At 42.1% G+C, this 21,001-nt stretch overlaps 1 protein-coding gene across 2 annotated transcripts; it reads right to left on the bottom strand.

Annotated features, from left to right (window-relative positions):
- Positions 1-848: 848 nt before the first annotated feature.
- On the bottom strand, positions 849-19,583 carry vwc2l (von Willebrand factor C domain containing 2 like). 2 transcript variants are annotated; one of them, XM_084022429.1, is made up of 5 exons: positions 18,991-19,583; positions 17,734-18,255; positions 13,077-13,175; positions 7,253-7,382; positions 849-1,214 (listed from the first exon to the last, which is right to left on the bottom strand). In XM_084022429.1, exons 2-5 carry the CDS (start codon positions 18,133-18,135, stop codon positions 1,063-1,065), a joined length of 783 nt encoding a protein of 260 aa, XP_083878555.1. In that variant the 5' UTR covers positions 18,136-18,255; positions 18,991-19,583; the 3' UTR covers positions 849-1,062. The 2 variants fall into 2 exon arrangements, with proteins under 2 accessions (XP_083878555.1, XP_083878556.1); XM_084022430.1 differs by lacking the exon at positions 13,077-13,175 and having other exon boundaries at positions 18,991-19,569.
- Between the last annotated feature and the right edge of the window lie 1,418 nt (positions 19,584-21,001).

Genomic DNA, 21,001 nt, shown 5'->3' with positions numbered 1-21,001 from the left:
TTGTCTGCCGGTTCTTGTTGGAGCGCGCCGCAGCAACGCCGAAGCGCCCAGCTGGATGATTTATCACAGAATACTCCTTGATTAAGGGAAATTAAAGCAGGACGCTCTTGGCTCACTAATTGCTTTGATAACAAGTTCAAGCAGTTAGTTAGTGGGATATATTTTGGAGGATACGGACCTCTGAGAGAAAACAATAACCACAATTAAGCCGGAAGAGACTGCCCAAAGTTGTTGTTTTGATGCAGCGTTGCAGAATTTTACATCTGTTCTCCTCATGGCTTGCTACCACCATCCGTGCCTTTTTCCCCTAATTCTACAGCAACAACCTCCCTCCTGCCCGCGCTGAGACGTGACTCAAAAACCACGGCCCAGCAAGGTGGTTTTATAACGGTTTATAAAACAGTTCATCTTAGTGTTAGAGGTGATTTCCTGCCACAGCGATCAAAAGTGTTAAAGTCTTTTGATGACACAAACATTTAATGTGTGATGTGCATCTTGTAAACAAGCTCTTAAGAGTGAAGTCGTGAAACTCAAGCACGGCGTCGCGACGCTTCCGCCGCCGTCAATCCCCACATGACAAACGAAGAAAAAAAGCGCAGTTAAGTGTGCTTATGGTTTGTTTTTTTCCTGCTGTTGGAATATTACAACACCTGCGTGATTGTGAGAGACAAGTACAGCAAGCAGATGACATACACGTACAGAAATCAACAGGAGCAATCCAACATTGCCGATGGTTCGGAAAGAGTTCAAGGAGCTTAGAAACTTTTTTTTGTGTGTGCGTGTGTGTGTGTGTGTGTGAGAGAGAGAGAGCAGCAAGTCAAGCAAGTCAACTTCTGAAAATATATAAGACGATTAAAACTGGAGGGTGGAAACAGCCTTGAGACGAGTTTCGTCTTCTTCTCAGTGGCAACATTTGTGTTTGTGAAGCTTGTGAGAGCATTTCTTCGATGCTATGCCGTCTCAGGTTGCTTAGGAATTGTGCTCCTGCCCTGTCAATCATACAAAATGGTGCAGTAGGCAGGGCCTTGCCTGAGCTTTTCCACCGTCCCGAGTGGAGTCTCTCTATGACAACGTCGGGCCGTTGAGGCACTCCCGCCGCAAGCACTGCGCCGGCTTCCACCAGTCTCCGTTGTGGCAGCGGCAGATGTTGCAGTCGTCCACCTTTACTTCGATTCCAGCTGGGATGATCGTTGTTCCAGCAAAGCAATTTGGACCTGCAGCATAGGAAGGGAGAAGAAAGGGGGGGATGGGGGGAGAGACAGCAGAGAAGGAATGAGAACGACAAGAAATGGATGTGGCTCTCCTGAGGGCCTTCTCTTTTTTGGAGGGGATGGTGGAGTGATGCAGAAAGCTGCAGGGAGTTAGGGGAGTCAGAGCAGACGTACAGATCTTTTCACGGGCATGCACCGATGGGCTTGTTTTTGCAACACTAAAGCGCTTTTGTTAGTCTCCCCTTCTCCCTCGACATGGAGCGCTTTGCATCCTAATGTGCTGCTAGCAGAGAAGGCTGCCAGGCGCTGGCTCGGCAGTACAGAGAGGCTGGAGTACAGAGAGAGAGCAAAGGAAGAGAGGGAGAAAGCTGCTTTGAGAGGCGGCAGGGAGGATGGTGTTAATCACTCCAGTCGGTATGAAAAGGCCACAGAACTCCTTAGCAATTCCTTCCATGGTCTCTTTCTCTCTCTCTCTCCACACACACACACACACACACACACACACACACACACACACACACACACACACACACACACACACACACACACACACACACACACACACACCCTGTGCTGACTTCCACAACAATAAAGAACTCGGATTAATTTTGACGTCTGATTTATCCTAAAAACACTAGGATTTACCTGCACGGATCCCTTTGTGCTGATCTTTAATTCAAAAGTGTGTTTGATTGTGTACAACCAGAACACCTCGTGTATTTGATAATCTCTGCAGATAGCGAGACAGATTAAGCCTGGGTACATTTGCGGAGCCGTAAAAACACGCTTACCTTTTGTGAGAATGCACTGCATTCCTTACTGGTAAACACACCATGTGAAATTATGAAATCTTATTGCGTTTCTCCCCGCCTCGGGGTGATTTGAGGGGCCGTATGTCTTCCTCGTCTTCTTGAGACAGCGGAGCCAGAGAGTGCCAGGAATTCTTCCCGGTTTTAATCATCTAGATGAAGCAATCAGCAGCTCAATTGGGGTGACGGTGACTTTGCACTCAGTATTCAGCTCCGTAAAAAAAAAACCTGCCGGATTCAAGACTCGACGAGCAGTCGTAAAAAACTCATGTGTCTCGTAACTCTTGAAGACACAGTAGCTTTCACAGCTTATTTCCACGGACGCTTCACTGTCCCAGTGAATTTGATTTAGGACAGGCAACCTGAGCCCCAGCAATGTAAATGTGAGCTGACCTGAAGAGCCGAGCTACACAGGGTATGTTTGGGGACATGGGCCAGCTGCATGCAAATCTGCACCATTACTCAACTTGGGCACAAGAAGAGCATCGGCCCTTTTCTTAGATGTTTTGACATGTTGCAGCAGGAAAGGGACAGTAGCCTAATTATTCAAATGAATGATGTGTGTATTCCATTTTGCTGCTTATTTATGGTATTGTGCATGCTGGTTCATTGTCATGCTGTCATGGTTTGCTGGGACAAAGCAATTGTTCAATGTTATGAGTACCACCTGTTTTTTTCCTTCTCAGTGAAAATGACCTATTAGTGTTTTAATGATAATGTTTAGGCAACTCACAGCACATCATTAAGGTTAGGTGAAGATCATGGTCTTGGTAATGTATTGAAACTAAGACTTTTTCAATATTTAATCAAGACCATGACTTCGACCTAAATTAATAGCGTATATTCATAGCCTACTGACTGGTGGAATAATTTTTCAGATCTTTTCATTAAGTAAAAGTATCTATACCACATTGAAAATACACCATTAGTCCGTTTTCTTAGTTTTTTTTCGAGCAAGTCATTTGGAAAAACCACTTTGAATTTGAACACATCATATTTTCTCCGGCTCTAATTTTTTGTTTGGATGGGGTTTTTTCAGTCTTGCGAAGGCCACAAAGGACATTTTTAAAAATGTTTTATGTCAGAGCATTTACTGTATTGAGGATTATCATAATGTTACAAGGATTTTGAGTAATAAAACAGAAAGTGTTTCTGAATAGAATCACCTACTCAACCTTTAATCGTTCCTTTCGTCAGGAAAAACTCAAAAAATTAAAAATCCCCAAATTTGGAGTGACTGTTCATTGGAAAGGAAGTGTGTATCATCTTTAAAATGAACCTGTATCTAAAGCTGCCAGACAAATGTGATGCAGTATAGAAAGAACAACATTTGCCTCTGAAATGAAGTAGAGTATAAGGATAAAGTGGCATAAAATGGACATTTTCAAGTAAAGTGCAAGTACCTCCAATTTGTGCTTAAGTGCAGTTGTTGAGTAAATGTATTTCCACAGTTACATGCCGCTACTGCCTTAAGATAAAGGTACATAGGGTTGGCCAGAAACTCCCAATATTTCAGAAACTTTAGTTTCAGATATCTAAGCGATTAAGGTTCAAGTGTTTATGGATGAAACTATGGCGCAGGAGGCCATAAACAGCCATGTGACACTGGCCGAACGAGGTGTTGGCACCCTAATATCATCCTCCTTTGCCTCAGCATAGATGAGTCCATAGAAATAGAAATCATTCTATTCCTATGGATGAGTCCCATGCTCCATTTGGACCTGATAAATGCCCTTTGATCTGAGCTTAGAGGAGACATTGAAAACGCTTGCCAAGTCTTAACTCTCATTGATCTGCCTCTGGACAGCTGGCACAGGTTACAGGACAAACTCAGTAGAGGTTGATGAGGGAAGAGGATGACTGGTTCTGGCTGCCAAGTGTCATTGTTTATAGCCAGATACACTCGGACCCGCAAGGACACGGTTTCAGCTACCTGTCACCGTTCAAAGGACACACTGTCACCTGTCTGAGCTTGTGATCGATTCACGGCCAATAAAATGTAGTGACGTCAGGAAATGTTTGTCCTGTGTGAAAACTGTGTCTCAGAACATCATGTTTTCTCCTGATACATTCTAGGGCTCATTACAGCCTTTTTGGCTCAAATACGATTATAGCTTGAATGTTTCAGTATCAGTTTGGCTGTCTCTACATTACCTCTCATCATCATATTCTTCATGAGAAATATGTAATAGCTCGCATCTCTTGATAACTTTGCAGTATATAATTCATGATAAAGATTAGAGCTGAATCAGTCAGAGTCAATGAACGTGATTCGCCGAGATAAGCACTCCCACGGGACGACTTTCCAATTGTGCTGCCTTCTGCTCTATGTTGCTGTTTTCAGGGTCACAGAGAAGCAGATGAGCTATAACCACATCCAACATTTATTTTTTGTGATTTGCTGCTCAAAAAAATCCATCTGCACATCAAGGTTGTAGTTTTTTTTTAGATGCTGAAATGTGGTCAGAATTTGACTTCCATTAAGAACTTACAATCATTAATCCTGTAAAAGATGTTCCATCATACAGCACATTTAGCCTTATTTTAACCCAAGTATCAAGACACATTTCAACCTCCAAATCAAAATGTAATGGGTGTTCAATAGCCGTGTGCAAAATCTCAATCTCAAACACTTCAGCCCTTAGCATTTTGGTCCGCCCTTAAGAATTCTAATTGGTTTTAAAAATTTAAACAATTCAGCCCAACCCCAACTATTTTGGAATGAGTGTTTTCAGCCAGAACTTTCAGCTGTTCTGGAACAGTGCTAGTGCAGTGTGAGGATACAAGCTAGCTGGCTGATGTTAGCATTTAGCTCAAAGCATCGCTATTAGAATTGTTGAGCAGACCAAACTCTGAACTCGTTCTCTTTCCTCTGTCCAGGTCTTTCCCTCTCTCCTGAAAACCTCCTGGCCTCGAGGGCTGGCCTCCCGAGCCACCAAGCCAAGGCGATTGCTGTGAAGGCTCAACTCATCCTGGTCTCCCCATTGAAGTCTGAACTCATTCAGTCTCATTGAGACTCACTAGAAATTCCTCCTTTCCACGCATCAGGATCGACTGAGGACACCAACACGGATCGACCTTTTCTTCAAGGAACGGTAACTGTTACGTTTTTGTATCCTTAGCTCAGTTGTTCGTGGAATAGCAACACAGTTTGCATGCTCACTAACTAGGGGTGTGAATCTTTGGATTCCCTTCGATTCGATTAACGATACCGTACTTGGCAAGGACAATTTTTGTAATTATTCGATTTGATTCTGTAACTTGTAACCAAAATTCTATATCCATGAAATAAACATGCAATAATGCGAGTGAGACTGATCTGTATTATTCTGAAAGGTGAAAAAATAAACCGACCACAGAATTACTTATTAAACATATTTATTCTATAAAAAGTAGTCCTGCATAATATTTTATGCTGAATACAAAAATGTAATGCTCAGTTATTTTTTTAACATTTTTTAATAGACTACACGCTGGCAGGGAAGAGAGTGTCTTAAAAGTCTTAAAACATTAATCAGAATTAAGAATCGTGATTCATCCAATTAAACGCATTTATATCTATTATTGGTGAAGCCAAAACGATTCATTCTATTTATTTATTTTAGCAGATCGATTTAGTAGAATCGATAGGACTGACAATCGATTAATCGAATGAATGGTTACACCTCTATCATTAACCAACCTTTGCTAACAGCACTACATACCTCACATTAATTACAGAAACCTAGTCTCAGGGTGCACTCACAATAGGCCATCCGTTCAGTGCCCAGGCACGACTGAGCCTCAAGTCCGGATCGGCACGGTGCGATTCATGCACAAGGACATCCACTGGTACGCAACGTGGACACGACGTGGGCTATTATTGAAAGGCCATTCAAAATAACATTGACTTAGAGATGATGGACCACTTTAAGCCTGTCCAGTTATTGAACGGCCTACCTGCCTGTGCGCCCATGCACTCAGTGCCATAACAAGAGTTCTCCACAAGCTGCTAGAGTGACAGCTGTGAGTACTAACTTTTGTAGAAAAAGCATTGTGCTCATCCCACATAATGATTTGAAACCAAACACTTGCAGCAGGTAAAGTAAATGACAAATGCGTGACTGTCTTCTACTGATTGCATGTCTAACCAGAGCACATAAGAGGATGTCTTCCTCTCACAACCCCCTGTCCGTCGGCCAAAAAAATGAGAGCTAAACAACATTCTTCATTGTCCTCTCCCCACAGCCCTCAGCTCCCATTGAGATTTAACCGGCTGCCAGAGCCTGACCGGGCACCCTTGGGGAGCCTAGAAACGGCAGGCCTACCCTGAAATGCCAAGTGTGTCACTGTGTCCTGTCAGCCCGGATTAGCTCTCTTCTAGCAGCTTCTGCAGCCTTGTTACTGTGGGTGTTTGTATGTGTATGTGTGTTGAAATAAAAAAGAGAAAGCAACGGGAGCAAAGAAGACGTGAGAGAAAAGTGTGAAAGAAAATGTGGGTCGTTGTGGGGAAATAACCATTTAGCATCTGCTTCAAACAAAGTTCCTCTCAGCACATTTATAGGTCTAATACTGCTTGTAAGAAAAAGAAAAAATCCACCAACAGGAATACTCGTGAACAAATGTGTCTATTTTGACAGTCAATATAATGAGTAGACGTGCTCCTTCAGCTCTCATGATCTGGAGCTACACATGATGTCAAATGAAAAAGAAAAATCAACATTGTGTTGTACCTGCCTTTAACTTTGTTGCTGTTGAGCATTCCAGCCAGAATCACATTACAGATGAGCAGTCCCTGTACTTTAGTCATAAAGCTCCATCTGTCCCACAGGATTGGTGCTGGCAAAAAGGGAAATCTCCCACCTCGCCTTGTAAATAGCCAGTGAACCATTGGAATTCTATAATTCTAATTTAGGGATTGGCTGTGTGTGACAAGGGCGTCAGGGCACTGGGAGATAAAAGACTCTCCTAGGACCCATTAGTCCCTCCTACCGTGCCTTTAATCAATGGGCTAATGTTTACTCTGCTTAGTGTGTCATTTATAATTAAAACTAGTACTGCTCATTAGTGTCCAACGGGCCCACGGTAATAATTTTAATTCATAAAACATCAATTACATCCTCATCCTCTAAAGGCACGGCCATCAAATGGCGATACCACAGATAAACTTGCCGTCGTTGGTTTAATGAAAATGTAATGACTTTCGAGTGTGAGTGTGCGTTGAATTGCAGAGAAGATGAGTGTTTTTTTTACCGTTTTTACAGATGGGGCAGCATTGCTCCGGCTCGTACACAGGGTTGACACACTCTGGGACGGCGCAGTCCGACACCACACAGTGCACCTCATTATTTGGTTCGCAACGGCACCATTCACAGGGTGACGGCTGTGGGCAGAGGGGAGGGAGGGGGGGGAGAGACATGGTTAGATGATTGCGTAGGTTTCACCTTTGTGTGTGTGTGTGTGTGTGTGTGTGTGTGTGTGTGTGTGTGTGTGTGTGTGTGTGTGTGTGTGTGTGTGTGTGTGTGTGTGTGTGTGTGTGTGTGTGTGTGTGTGTGTGTGTGTGTGTAACCAGCCCCTATGCTGAATAGTATGCATCTCATACAGTCTTCATGAAGACAGAAAGTTAATAAATGATTCAAAAAGTCATATTTATTTGGCTTCTTGCATCTCAACAAACGAGCAGTCTGTAGCTGACTTTATATAAAATCACCAGAATTAACTACAGTAACAAGGGAGTCTATAAAGTAGCGTTCCTGATATTTTATTTTGCTGCATTCTGCTGCGGCCCGCCTCAGGAAACGGTTCCGAGGCTTATCTTCCCACCTCTGCAACATGGAAATCAGCACTATGCAGCTCTCTATCCTTTTACCTGACTGTATCGTTGCACAATCTCTTGACCGTAAAATGAACTGTAATGCAATGACATGGAGCGGAAAAATACAAACTGTTTCCAAATCATGAAAAGGTCAACCGTTCATCATATTATTTTTTTCTTCTGCTTATCATAGTAAAGATTCTCTCCACCGGGTGTACTCTTCTTTACACCGTCTGCCTCATCAAGCTTCGAGGGTACACATGTCTCGTATTTTCAGAACATTTGGTAAGCTATGTTGTTTTTTGTGTGTGTGGCGAACAGCAACTGAAACCAAACGAAATGATTCAGATGAGTCATAATGTACCGGGTCACTTATCCGTTTGACATCCACAAATTACTGCAGTGAATATTTCAATACATATCAATTCATTTTTGTCAAGGTTTTGTACAGATTTAACACATATGATGCAATGTGTTAATGAGTGAGCTTTAGAGGTGCTGATGGGCAGATTTTGTTACCTTGGGACAGAGTCAGACTAGCTGTTTCCCCCTCGTTTCCAGGCTTTATGCTAACTAGCTAATTGCATGCTCCAGCTGCACATTTACTGCCAAGAGAGTGGTATCAAACTTCTCATCTTATCTCTCTGCAGGAAGAGCATTTTGCATAATATTATAATGATTTTATTCCTTTAAAATGCTGGATGTTGTTCTGTGGAATTAATGTTTTTTGTCATGATGCCATCAAATATCCCATACTGCATTAGTTCTGGACAGTTTGTTACATTTTCACATACCACAATTTAATAGACAACAAAAACAGTTCCACTGTTCAGTTTTGTGTAGAGAGAAGTGAAAAGGCTGTGGATGCTTTAATGTGACGTTTATCAGCCGATATTGCCAGTATCCATTAAGTGGCCGGGCTTGCATTTTTATATGGAAGTCTGGACGCACTGCAGCTACAAATTGAATATGAGCAACGATGGAGGATGGTGAGGGTTTGTGGAAAAGGAAGCAAATGTGAATGCGTAACCCATTCTCCGATTGTGGCCATGCATCCTTAACTTAGAACTGTTTACTGTCTGTAGAATGAGATCGACAAGGAACAGAGCAGAGACAACGGAGCGTACCATTCCACATCCTATCCTTGTGGTAGAGAATGTATAAAACGGTCTCCCCTACAACAGATGTACTTCCTGATATGTCAGACATCTGTCTGGTGGGATTAAAAGTTAGGATAGGAAACTATCTTTTGGATATGATGTGTATATAGGGCAACAACAAAAAAAATCAAATCAAACTCCTTCCGAGGAAATGAATAAGTGCAGGAACAGGGACTGCATTTCCAGCATGTGTGACAATGTTCTCTGCTTTAAAATAATCACACTCTTAGCAATGTTAATGGCGATGGATTTAATCTGCTCATTCATTGTGCCTGTTGCATATTTTAAAGCTTCCACTCCCTGATGTAAAACATGCCTTTCCTCCTCTAGTGTAGCTGCACTGAAATAATAAAAGCTTTTCAGAAATACACACAGAGATGGGACCTGAACATTTACAACTTGACTCCCCTCTCATTGGAAATTCCTGTCGAAAATCCCTCTCGTATTTTACCCACGCAAATGGTTGACACCAGTGCGCTCATGTAAATAATCCACGCAAAACGATTCCTTGATTTCAGAGTTAAACATCCTTACAGTTATCGTCCCCGCTGTCAGTGTGAGCACTCGTACAGAAACGTACCAATTACACAGTGATATGTTGTCTCCTAGATATGCAAGATGGACTACATGTTGCCAACCTGACAGGTTTAATCTGTGGGGGGATCCCAAGGTGGGATTCGGGGTCAGCATTCGGCAGTGGTGCATATGCCGTGTCTGACACATGCAGTTTTCAACTCAAGATGCCACGGCTGCATTTCAGATTTTTCTGATTCTGCATATTTGTCTTTGTATTGGTCCCAGTAATTGGATAAATAAAGCTCACCTAGCTTTGCTGTCTTTAGCCTTCTGGGTTGACCTTGGGCAACATATAAAATAAATTACACCCCACTTTAAGATGACACTGCCAGCGGCGGGAACCCAGGTTCGGTCAAGATTCTGTTCGGTAATAGTAAATTTGCAGTTTAAAATAATAAACTTCAAGCTTTGTGTTTATTAAAAAGTCCTTAAATGAAGGTACAATACCACTTCAGGTGTTTTCATGCACACTAATGATCCTTTTTTGATTTTGTAGAATCCTGGTTGTAGTTTTGCGGGCAAACATCATATCCTGGTTTCAGAAACCTGGAATTAATAATTAAGTTATGAATCAATGGATCATGGACATTGGTGAGCTGAACCAACTTTACTTTATTTCCAAACTATAAGAAGAATGCAAAAAGCGGAGGTGCTGTAGGAATATTACATGCTGATGGGCAAGTCTGGCCCATATATTTGAAACACTTTCTGAAGGGAAAGGGAACGCCTAAGAAAGGTCTAAAAATCTAAAGCAGTGGATGAACTGTGTTGTTGCTCTCGTCCTTTATTACTGCTGATAAGATGGAGACATTAACACCATCAATCGTCCATCTAAATGGGATCATTTTCAAATGCTGGAAGAGTTTGGTGGGTAAAGAAATTAGATTGGCTGGATATGGAGGCAGACATTTGGAAATTTGGATATTGCTACAAAACTAAAAGGATATGAATAACAAGATTCCTCACGTCGTATGTGAATTTCATATCCCGAATATCATCAGTGCCAGGAAACGCATCCTCGATCACAAAAGCAGCAATGAATGGCATCCCCGCAAAACCATGCATCTAATAGTTATTACATCTTTTGGAAATAAAAGCAACAGGCTAACAACATCAAATTCCGCTCCACAACAGAAACTTTACTAAGCAGTAAATGGTTGATTACATGTTAGTTTGAATTATGTAATTATGGGTAAAAGCACAGCACAATCGTGGATTCCCTCTAGGACTGGGACAATTAGTTAAGTGGATGGTAAGGATCCAGCTTACACCAGTTTTGATGAATATTTGATCAACCGCCAAACATAAAGCAAGGAAATGACTCTTAAAACATAACAAGTTGGGACAATTAGACACAGTTATGCTGCAGTCTGCATCTGGCACGGATACAGTTTCCCTTTTCCCCACATCACTATCTTTAGAGGCTAGAAAAGAGGATGATTAGACATCATATACGTAGTCCTTAAAGAAGACGTTTGGGATGCATAGTTAATGTACTAAGATTTCATTTTTCTTCCAAGAAGAAAAGTTATTGCTGGTAAATTGTAGGGATAAAAAGGAACTAAGAATAAGAATTAACATATATTATTCAGGTGGTTTTAGGCGATGCAATCAATATTTTTGTAAATGAATGCGAGTCAAAAACAAAGACTTATTAGATTTATTATTTATGGTTCTGGAATTACTAAATGCTTATTTTGTGCACTTGGAATTACCCTGGTCAAAGACTTGTTGCAGATGCAGAAAAAAAACAACAAGTATATTGAAGTATATTGCAATGTTTTCTGATTCATTTCTGTTGCATATCCTGTGAGGCATCATAATCCATGCAATAAAGAAGTGCCCTTTTTGCTGTAATGGAATCTTCGTTTATGCCAAATACATAAAAAATATATATTTCAAAGACGGTAGTGATACATATTGTTTTGTTGTTTTTGGGGGGTTACAGTCAGAAAATTGTTATTAGTGTTCTGCTACAAGATTTGATCCTGATAGTGATGGAAGAAGTATTGTGATATTTTCTTCGATTAAAACACAGCAATACAAGTCAATCTCCCCAAAAGACACAACTGTTACTGTTGTACTGTATCAAAAGTTAAATTACTCATAATGTGAAATGCCTCCAATCAAAGTGTTAGTTTTATTTATTGAAATAGATGTATTACCATCTTCGCAACATCTGACTGTAGGCAGAATTAATTTTAATAACTGAACTGTTTTTTGGTTTCATCCATAATGATGGATAGTTTATAAATATAATAATCTGGAAAATGAAAACACGTAATTATAGATAAATGTTGTGGAGTAAAAAATAAAATGTTTCCCTCTGAAATGTGTATAACGATAATTGAATGGAATTAACATGAATAAGTAAAGAAGGCCTGAACATAAACATGCTGCCAGATGTTTTGGTGGAGAAAAGTCTCATTGACTGGATATGAGAGTGAATCAGCTTTGGTGCTTCTCATTCCCCCTCGGAGACAAATAAAGACGACGAAGCAACAAATAGTCAAATAACCTTTAACGGTGGAAAATGGTAATGTCAGTAACTTTGAAGCTGCACAAGAGGGTCACAGGAATCTCAGCCATGTGGTTAACAGGAATGCCAGGAACGGATTGACGGTCAAACAGCATGCTACTGTTGTTCGAGTCAAAATAAATATTTCACTGCTGGTCAGGGAATACACAGAGAGAGAGGAGGACTTGTGGATGAGGGCAGTCGGATGCTCAAAACACCTTTGATTCTTTGTACTTTTAGTGCAAGGAAGTTCAAATAAGAAAAAAAACGTTTTTGAAACTTCTTTGTGGCCCCGATGTTTTCACTTAATAATTGCTTCTAATTAACACCGTTGTTGCCTCTGGCATATTGGATGGGAAAACCTATTGGAGCAATCATTTTTACAGCTTTTCTGACTGTTTTATCTCATAGGTGTCAGTGCTGAAAAGTGCTGAGTCACTAATTACTATTGCGGGTGATGTGAAGGCAGCCCTGGGCGTGTGTGCGTGTGTGTGCGTGTGTGCATGTGTGTGTGCTGTTTTAATATTATTTAATTTAATATATGTGTATTTGTTGTGATTGTCTGCAAAGACATTTGTTGCATTGAACAATTAAAAGTCACATGAAAGAGACAAATTGAAAGTATAATTCCCTCCATATGTTATCCCCACTCAGTAGTAGGCCTTAACTGCATTGCACTGGAAAGATTAGTACCTGTCTCATGGGGATTTTAAGGAAAGGTGAGGAGGCGTATTAAGGCTGCATGTTTTAGCAGTTATATTACGTGCAAATGAATCAATTAACATTTGGTGCCTCTGAATGAAAAATTAAACAAGATACTCTGATGGTTGTAATCTATGGTGTGTCCATTTGTCACTGCAAATGTTGGAGCCCTGCCCACTTTTTTTTTTTTCTTTTTTTTTAACACTGCATCCCTTCACTAGGGGGATCGCAGGAAGCACGGACGGGATTGTTCACATTTGAGTTCACATCCCAGCCCTAGCCTGAAGATCTGGGATCTGAACTCACCCTATATCTCCCGGTTCTTGATTGCAGCTGCGCTGGGGCCAGAGGGACGCCGGCAGCCATGCTGGGCGGACTGGTCCCTTCCTCATCTGACGGGGGACCCTGTAGGTGAAACACCTACTAAGGTTGAGTGGCATGACTCTCTCACAGGGTAACAGAACAAGAGTAGAAAATACACCCACTGGTCGTAATTCTCCTACATGAATCAACATTGTATTATATGTTGTGTACTCTGTTGCTAGAAGTAAATACTTATTATATCCTAAATTCCATATTCAGAGCATTAGCAACTATTTGCTATGTGGTAGTGGAGTGGAGTAATGGCATCCCGAGCAGAACATGAAGTCACCGTCCCCCTGTGTGTGTTGTGATCAGAGCTTCTCTGTGCTTTGTTTGGACTGTGCTTTAGACTTAATTGTCAGGTTGCTGATGCATGAGTTAAACCAGCATTCGATTCAGTGAATGACAGGCTGACATTGCACTGCAGTCAGTAGCTCTGTGTTGAACGAATGCCCAATACCACTTGCATTGACAATGACTGCATACTCTCCTTGCATGGGAAATTAATGACTGACATATTGCATGATGGGATTTCCAGCACAATGAAAATGATTAAATAGTGTCGCTTGGTGCCAACTTACGTATACCGTAATTCTTTATTCAAACTTAAACACAAGATTATCCCAGAAGCTCCGGACTGACCGCATCGCTCCTGTTATTGTTCTGAGATGCTGTGCATCCTCTGCATTTCTGCTCCATTATCTGCTACTGAATATAAACGCAAACGTCGGCACAATGTAGCACGAGCACCGCAAGGGAAATGCCAATGAGGCCAACACCAAAGGTTAACCCTGTCGGCAACTCTAAACAGGGGTCTTTATATCAGATACTGACGGCCTTTGATTTCCTTGAACACAGCAGGGTTCTGAAGCTTGAATGTCCTCACTGAATAGACCCAACCCTCACAGGATGTGGACAAAGACATTTGAGTTACTTTGTGTGGTCTTAGATTGGGGGGGGCGGATCCTCACGGATTGCATCTTTTCTTATTTCTTTTATGCTGTTTTCACTGAGATGATCAATAAGAACAAAAATAAAAAAATAAATAAATTCTCCTTCAAGTGCAAAGAGGTGTCCTTCCCTCCCTGGGACATCGAGTCAAGGTTAGCATGAGGGTGAGCTGCAGTATTGATGGACTTGATCTCACATCACACTGCCAGGCTTATGCACTCACAGCGGCTCTTACCAAATCTGTGGTCTTACAGGACGGAGCTTGATGCTGTCTGACATGCAAACACACCGATCAGTACAGATTAAGTACATGGGTTTTTAAACGGGCTGATCCCACACACCCTTTATCAACAGCAACACTACGGTAAGTCACTGTCATGCCACAACGAACAAATATTTTCACAATCAATGTATTTCTGATTAATAAATCCATTCATTCATTTAATAGAAAATATATATATATAAGAATATTGAAGTCCATGTCTTCAAATTGGTTATTTTATCCAATTAACAAGTCAGTGCTAGAGGAATTCAATTAATAATAATAATAATAATAATAATAATAATAATAATAATAATAACAATAATAATAAACACAGAGAAAAGATGTTGGAATTGTTCTTGCTAATCCATTTGTATGTTGATTGAATAATTATTTATTCAAATAATTGGCCCCTATACAAATCCAGGTTAATTAATTCAGCTGAATGTACGAGAGGCAGAGACATGAAAAATTAAAAGCAACTATAAAAGGCTGTACATTAATACAGATAAACGGTATCAGGATGATTAATTATGCATTTGTTTGGCTTAACTAACTGTGTACCCCCCTCAGCTTGCTAATATTCACAGGTGTGACATGTTCCGACATCTCCCAGCAGAGGTGTCTTTGATTCACCTCGAAGTCATTATGCAAATGGAAACAAACACTACAGATTACACAACATTCTGCTGAAGCTTTGCAGCGAGGTTTTAAAACTGTTGGTGTAAATGTCCACTTTCTGCAAATGATGTTCATACACAACTTTCTGATTCAAGCATGTAATCAGGTGTTTTCCTTCAACACAGGAAACACACGCTCATCCTCCTCTGATATAGGCCAAGTAGTAGTCAGCTTAATATGATCAACATTATACCTCCCTAACTTGATATATCATATTTTATATTAACAATGGGTCAAATCACTATATGTGTGTGAGGGCTGCCATTTAGATTTGGAGCACCGCCCAGGTAGGTAGGGTGAGAGTGTTCCCCGCCTTTATGAGGACAGGTGAGGGCAATTAGTGCCTGTGTAGCAGGACTGCTGTGTTTATGTTGGGTAACCTTTGGAGAGAAAAGTGGGTTCTAGTGTGTTACCGGGAATTAAATGAGGTTATTTGTCTATCATGTTGTGGTGCGGCTCTGACCCGATTGATGTATCTGTGACCTGAAGAGGTAGGCTATAGATAATGCTGTTTTTGTTTCAATTTAAGACACTAATAGCATACTCTGACTCTTTAGAGACAAATCCAGTCTCCCCTGTTAGAGCCACAATCGAGCCAGCCATTCTGTTTCTTAGATGCGGAACCCCATACTGAGCAAGGTAAATGGTATAGTAGTATGCTAATGTCGGAGGGAGATTCCCTCTGAGGTATCTAGTTGCCAGTTGCTGTGACTTTGTTCTCTTTTAGTACATTTAGCACCACACTGCTGCTTTGCCTGGACGTATTCACCACTGCTGTCCAGCCCATGTGCATACAGTTTTAATCTACTCTATTGTAAATGGTTTACATTGTTGCCCACTGTATTTGATATCGTTGCTCATAGGTCGAACCGCCTGCTTGTAATTTAAAGCTCATGTCATTTTAACACTTTGTGATCCTGAAGCTGAGTCCCACTGAGAAATGTCGCTTTGCTTTCCTCAGGCAGTGGGGGACACCAGCGGGGAGTACTCGAAGAATACACACCCCTTGATGCATCCATTGTGGTAGGAATGCACTTCTCCCCCTCTTATGAAGCCCTACAATGTGATTTCTGTCCACACTGGTTACAGCCCATATACTTATTTAGGGACATGTGTCTCCCTGGGACACTGTGGGGGACACGTGTATATGTGAAAGGGATTGTTTGACACTTGCAGAGAGACTCTGGTGGTCCCTTCAGCTCTAGAGAATATTTTCGCATCTTTGGCTAATGGGTTTTGGTTTTATGGCTGACAATTTTGTTTTGGTTTACTGACAATGTCTCACACCTCATCTCAAGCAGAACCAGGCAGCAGTTTATAGTTAAAAAAAAGGCTCCATTAAAACAACCGAATGCTACCGGTGTTGCCTGCCCCAGAGAGCAAAGTTGGCAACTAGCAGGTCAACATTTAAGTGCTAAGGAGCCAATTATTCCCCCAGGGGTTGGCAGAGACCAAAAACAGAGCTTAAATAGGCTAGACAGGTCAGATTTTAATGTTTCTTCGCTGGATGTTTAAATACACAAATGTTTGCTACAACATTCGCTGTAACAACTTCATAAGATAATATGTTGTTATTGTGTTTACAGTTTGCCCCGCTGACTAAAAGTGGCCAAAAATGACTCGTAATACTAATTGGAGTTAGAAAAACACATGTTTTGCATGTAAACAAAAGATGACTTGATAATTTGAGGAAATATTTTGAAATTTTCTTTTAAAAGATTTTTTAGCATGTTGGTGCAAAGTAGCTGCAATGCTTTCAGTCGTGTGTGCAGATAGATGGATAGATATATACATAGAAAAAAAATGAGTTTCCGGATAATTCCATGGTAAGAATAGTTTAGTTTGGAAACATTTAATCTGGCAATGTCTCAAACATTGGGCTCACTGGTAGGTTGCCTCTAACATTATGTCAATGTTAAATCCAGAAAAGGAGACAAGCACATGTATAATAGATGAGGAAAACAACCCCTCCAAAAGTACAGTCCTGAAAACTTAACATCACAGATACTTTTAGAGACAATTCAATTAATTGTGAGTATGAATGAGGAATTTTCAACATGGGTTGAAAAAATCGAAACCCAGACCTGAGCTGTCATGTTAATGGTGTCATTTCTAATCAGCTCGATAAATCCCCCTGAGACACTGGTCTGGTGGGTAGACACGGTGCTCGCTCCGCAAGGCACATGGAAACAAAATATGCCAGTCATGACTCAGCGTCCAAAAATCCAAGCATTAAAATACTAAAATACTCTTATGGCATCTGTCAGCTCAGTGATGGTGGTTGAATGTTCAGTTGATGGTGCAGGGAGGGGGGATGACATCACTCTGGGAGGCAGCCATCTTGGTGCCCTTAGCCAATAAACACATTTTCATGATACTTTTTACAGTCTGCCAAGAAGTGATATATATACTCCCCCTAAGCTTCACTCCCCCCATTACATATCAGATCATCAACTGTCAACATGTACTGCCATGTAAGTTACTCCAGACTTTGACTGAATCTACCTGGCCAGATGGAACCAACTCATGGAGACATTATGGCCCTTCAATAAGTGTATATGTAATCGTATTAACTATTTCATAATCACATTGAAAGACAATAGCATGTAGTCCTAGAATTGCCTTGACTTTGTTTGTTTTTTTAAGTTGAAGCATCTCAACCAAAAGTTGTTGTTTTACAAAATATGCATGTGGAATCATTCTTACCTTGAATTCTTGCAGTATTTTATACGTTTTCCCCCGGTACTCGCAAAAGTTTTTAACCTCCTTGCACTCGGGGCAGCATCCATTGTGCTCCACTTTGGTGCACTTGGGGTGCAGTTTGGGGCACTCGGGCTGGTCGCACACAGGCCCGTCCTCCGTGCACACGCACGGACAGTTCGAGTGTCCCGGGTAGAAGCGCTCCCCGAGTTTGTAGACGAAGCCACTGTCGTCCACGCATCCTTTGCCCCGGTAGTCATCGAAGACGATGTTTTCACTGGCGGTCCGCTCCGCCTCGTCCGCGGTGTAATCCTCGTGGTTACTCACCGAAGCCGGAGACACGGCGCTCAGGGCCAGCAGGAGGACGAAGGCGGCCGAGAGGAGAGGGCCCATCCTTCGCCGCGGCATCGATATCCACGTTCAACAAAATAGTGTGGATGTCATCCCTAGGCTCCCGGTATCCTCTCCGGATCTGTCCTGTGCTTCATTATCATCATCACCATCATCATCACCACTTGAGGAAAAGGGCTGCAGTGGGGGGGAAAAAGGGAGATGAAATGATGGATGATGATTCCACTGCTGCTGTTTTTGCACATCCTCATAAATCTCACAATCCAAATAGACTACTTTGCTTATACGCCTGGATATGTTGCACTGCTGCAAACAGCCATCAAGGCTCATTCAAGTTTCTTTATTCTATCTCCCCAGACTGATGGGATGCAGGCTAATACCATTACTCCTGACAATAAATCAGAAATATTCGACATGATTCTCTTCGTGCAAAAATCGCGTCCAACTACAGAGGAAAAGGTTACAACATCCACTATCTGAAGTGGGTGGAGTGGGCTCGGTTATTATTCTCCACAATCAAAAAAACAACCTATTAGCTGTCGTTGTACAATTCCAAACTCAGTGAGAGCGACCAGAGACAACAGGTAGCTATTGCTCTATTGCTTTGGAAGTCAATGATTTGACAAATTAGGACGTCCACCCACCTCCTGTTCTTACTAAATCAGCCATGTAACATGCAAATGTCCCGAATCATGCATACGCAATGATTTAACCCAAAATGCATCACTCCCTCGGAAAGGGGGAAAACCCACAGAGGTGAATCCAGACAGTAAAGCAATACATAGCTGAAAATAAACATCTCCCCTCGGCTCGGAATCGCTCGGTGTCTCAATGCTGCGTGTCTTGACGGATCAATCGAAATGCCAGCAACAACAGGGATGTATATTTACACGGTATATGGGGCAAACTCACCGCGTTGAAATGGCTTGATATCCACTTAGTGTGAAGCCAAAGAGCCCGACACATAGAGGGCTAGCAGATTAACGATAGTCGCCTAGCCTATTGGAAACTTCACTTTATCCACAGGGTGAATTCACCAGACTCCGCAAGACACTATAATCCGGTCGTGATGATGGGTTTAAAAGCAATTAAACACCAGCCTTTTGGAGGTATGGTTCCCCCTTTCCAGTAGAAAGAAAGCGATATCCAAAGTAGGTCTGCTTCATGATTATCCTCATCGGACTCACCTTTTTGAGACAAACAGTTCACGTCCAGTGGCATGCAGTACGGAAAGAGACAGAGAAAAACAGCAAGAAAAATCCCCTATTCCCTGAGAACCCCGGAGTCAATATTTCCCAACGAAGCAGGTGAATATTACAAAGCTGCAGTCAGTCGTGTTGCATACATCCAGCGGTTGCGTGGAAAATGAAATAAAAAAATCCAGAAGGGTTAGAAGTTAGAGTGCGGGGGAGGAGGGAAATGAAACCAAACGAGATTGAAGCCAGTCATTGTTTGATTTTCGGTGTTCGTCAGAGGTCGCGTTCGTCGTCGTCGGCGGGCGAGACTGAGGAGAGAGCGCTCCGACTTTCAGCACCTTGGAGAGCGACTGTCTCCTACGTCCTGCACCGAGCAGAGCAGAGCAGAGCGCCCCCGTCCCCCGCCGTCCCCCGCCGCCCCCCACGGACACGGCGACGCTCGCATGGCACGATCCGGGCGCAACTCCGGCCGCGATGATCCAATATGGTCCGGCGGGAGTTAAAGGGTGAAATCAAGTCAAACGACGGGGGAAAAGAAGTGGTCAATCAGTCAGAGGTTCCCCGATGAGGAGCTAGAGGAGGCTAGATCTGCCCGCGTGTCTCTTTGAGTCTGTAATGGGATGCGCCGGTGTTTATGTTTGTGTTGTTATGCGCCTGTGGATGTGTGTGTGTGTGTGTGTGTGTGTGTGTGTGTGTGTGTCAGAGAGTCTTCACACATGACCTGCAGGCTGCAGCACGTACACACACACACACACACACACACACACACACACACACACACACACACACACACACACACACACACAGACGGCACAGTATACAGGAACCCATTTGTATTCCACGGTGCGATGCAAAAAGGGAGTCTGACTTGTCAACCCCTACAACAACAGGAAAATACAGTATAGCTTTGCAGAGCAGTATCAGCTTTGTTACGGACCCGTAGGGACCACTACCCACTACATTCAGTCTACGCACAGATGACTGAGTGAGACCCCAAAGACCAGTTATTCCCACGAGAAACCATACACATCATTTTAAACCTCAATATTATGGCCTGTCTTTTTCAGTTATTAGGAGTAATGATTCAAACTACATATTCTATAGGAGTTTTTACATCTGTCAGTAAGTAACTCAGTCGAAACCTCACCTACAATTGCTATAAATGATACAGTTGTAGCCGTGCTTGACCCAACCTCGGAAGGTCAAAGCAAAAGAAACTGCCTAATTAAAAATTACATTCACAAGTTGGAGCATGGCATGGATTCTGGATGTATTGCACTCCCTGACTGATAGCTTAAGAACATTTAATATTACTTTCCATCTACAGAATCACAAACAGATCAATATTCAGAACATCTGTGCAGCCCAGCTACATCATCTTCTTCATGTACATTTAATGTAAAATAATTGAGGGGCATTTCATCCACTAATGACGTGACCAGAGTTAAATCCCACCGCCCCGTGTTGATTTCCCTCATTAAATCCTCACTAATTAAAGAGGTGGAGATGGACATAAAGAAAAGCTGACAATTTAGATAAAGATTTTTAATGTTTGAGACAGCTCAGATTTGGATTGTGCAAATAAGGCTGCAGCTCCAAGGATGTCTTGCATATATCAAGTGTATGTGCTCATTAATGCACAGGCATAACCCGGGCCTCCTCTCTCTCTGAATATAATTCCGGGCTGCAAACAGCAAAAGCTGCTCTCTGGTATCATCCGTCAAGCA

The sequence above is a fragment of the Eutrigla gurnardus genome (genome assembly GCF_963514095.1).
Source record: "Eutrigla gurnardus genome assembly, chromosome: 12".
Taxonomy (NCBI): domain Eukaryota; kingdom Metazoa; phylum Chordata; class Actinopteri; order Perciformes; family Triglidae; genus Eutrigla; species Eutrigla gurnardus.
This window is presented reverse-complemented; position numbering and strand designations above follow the sequence as displayed.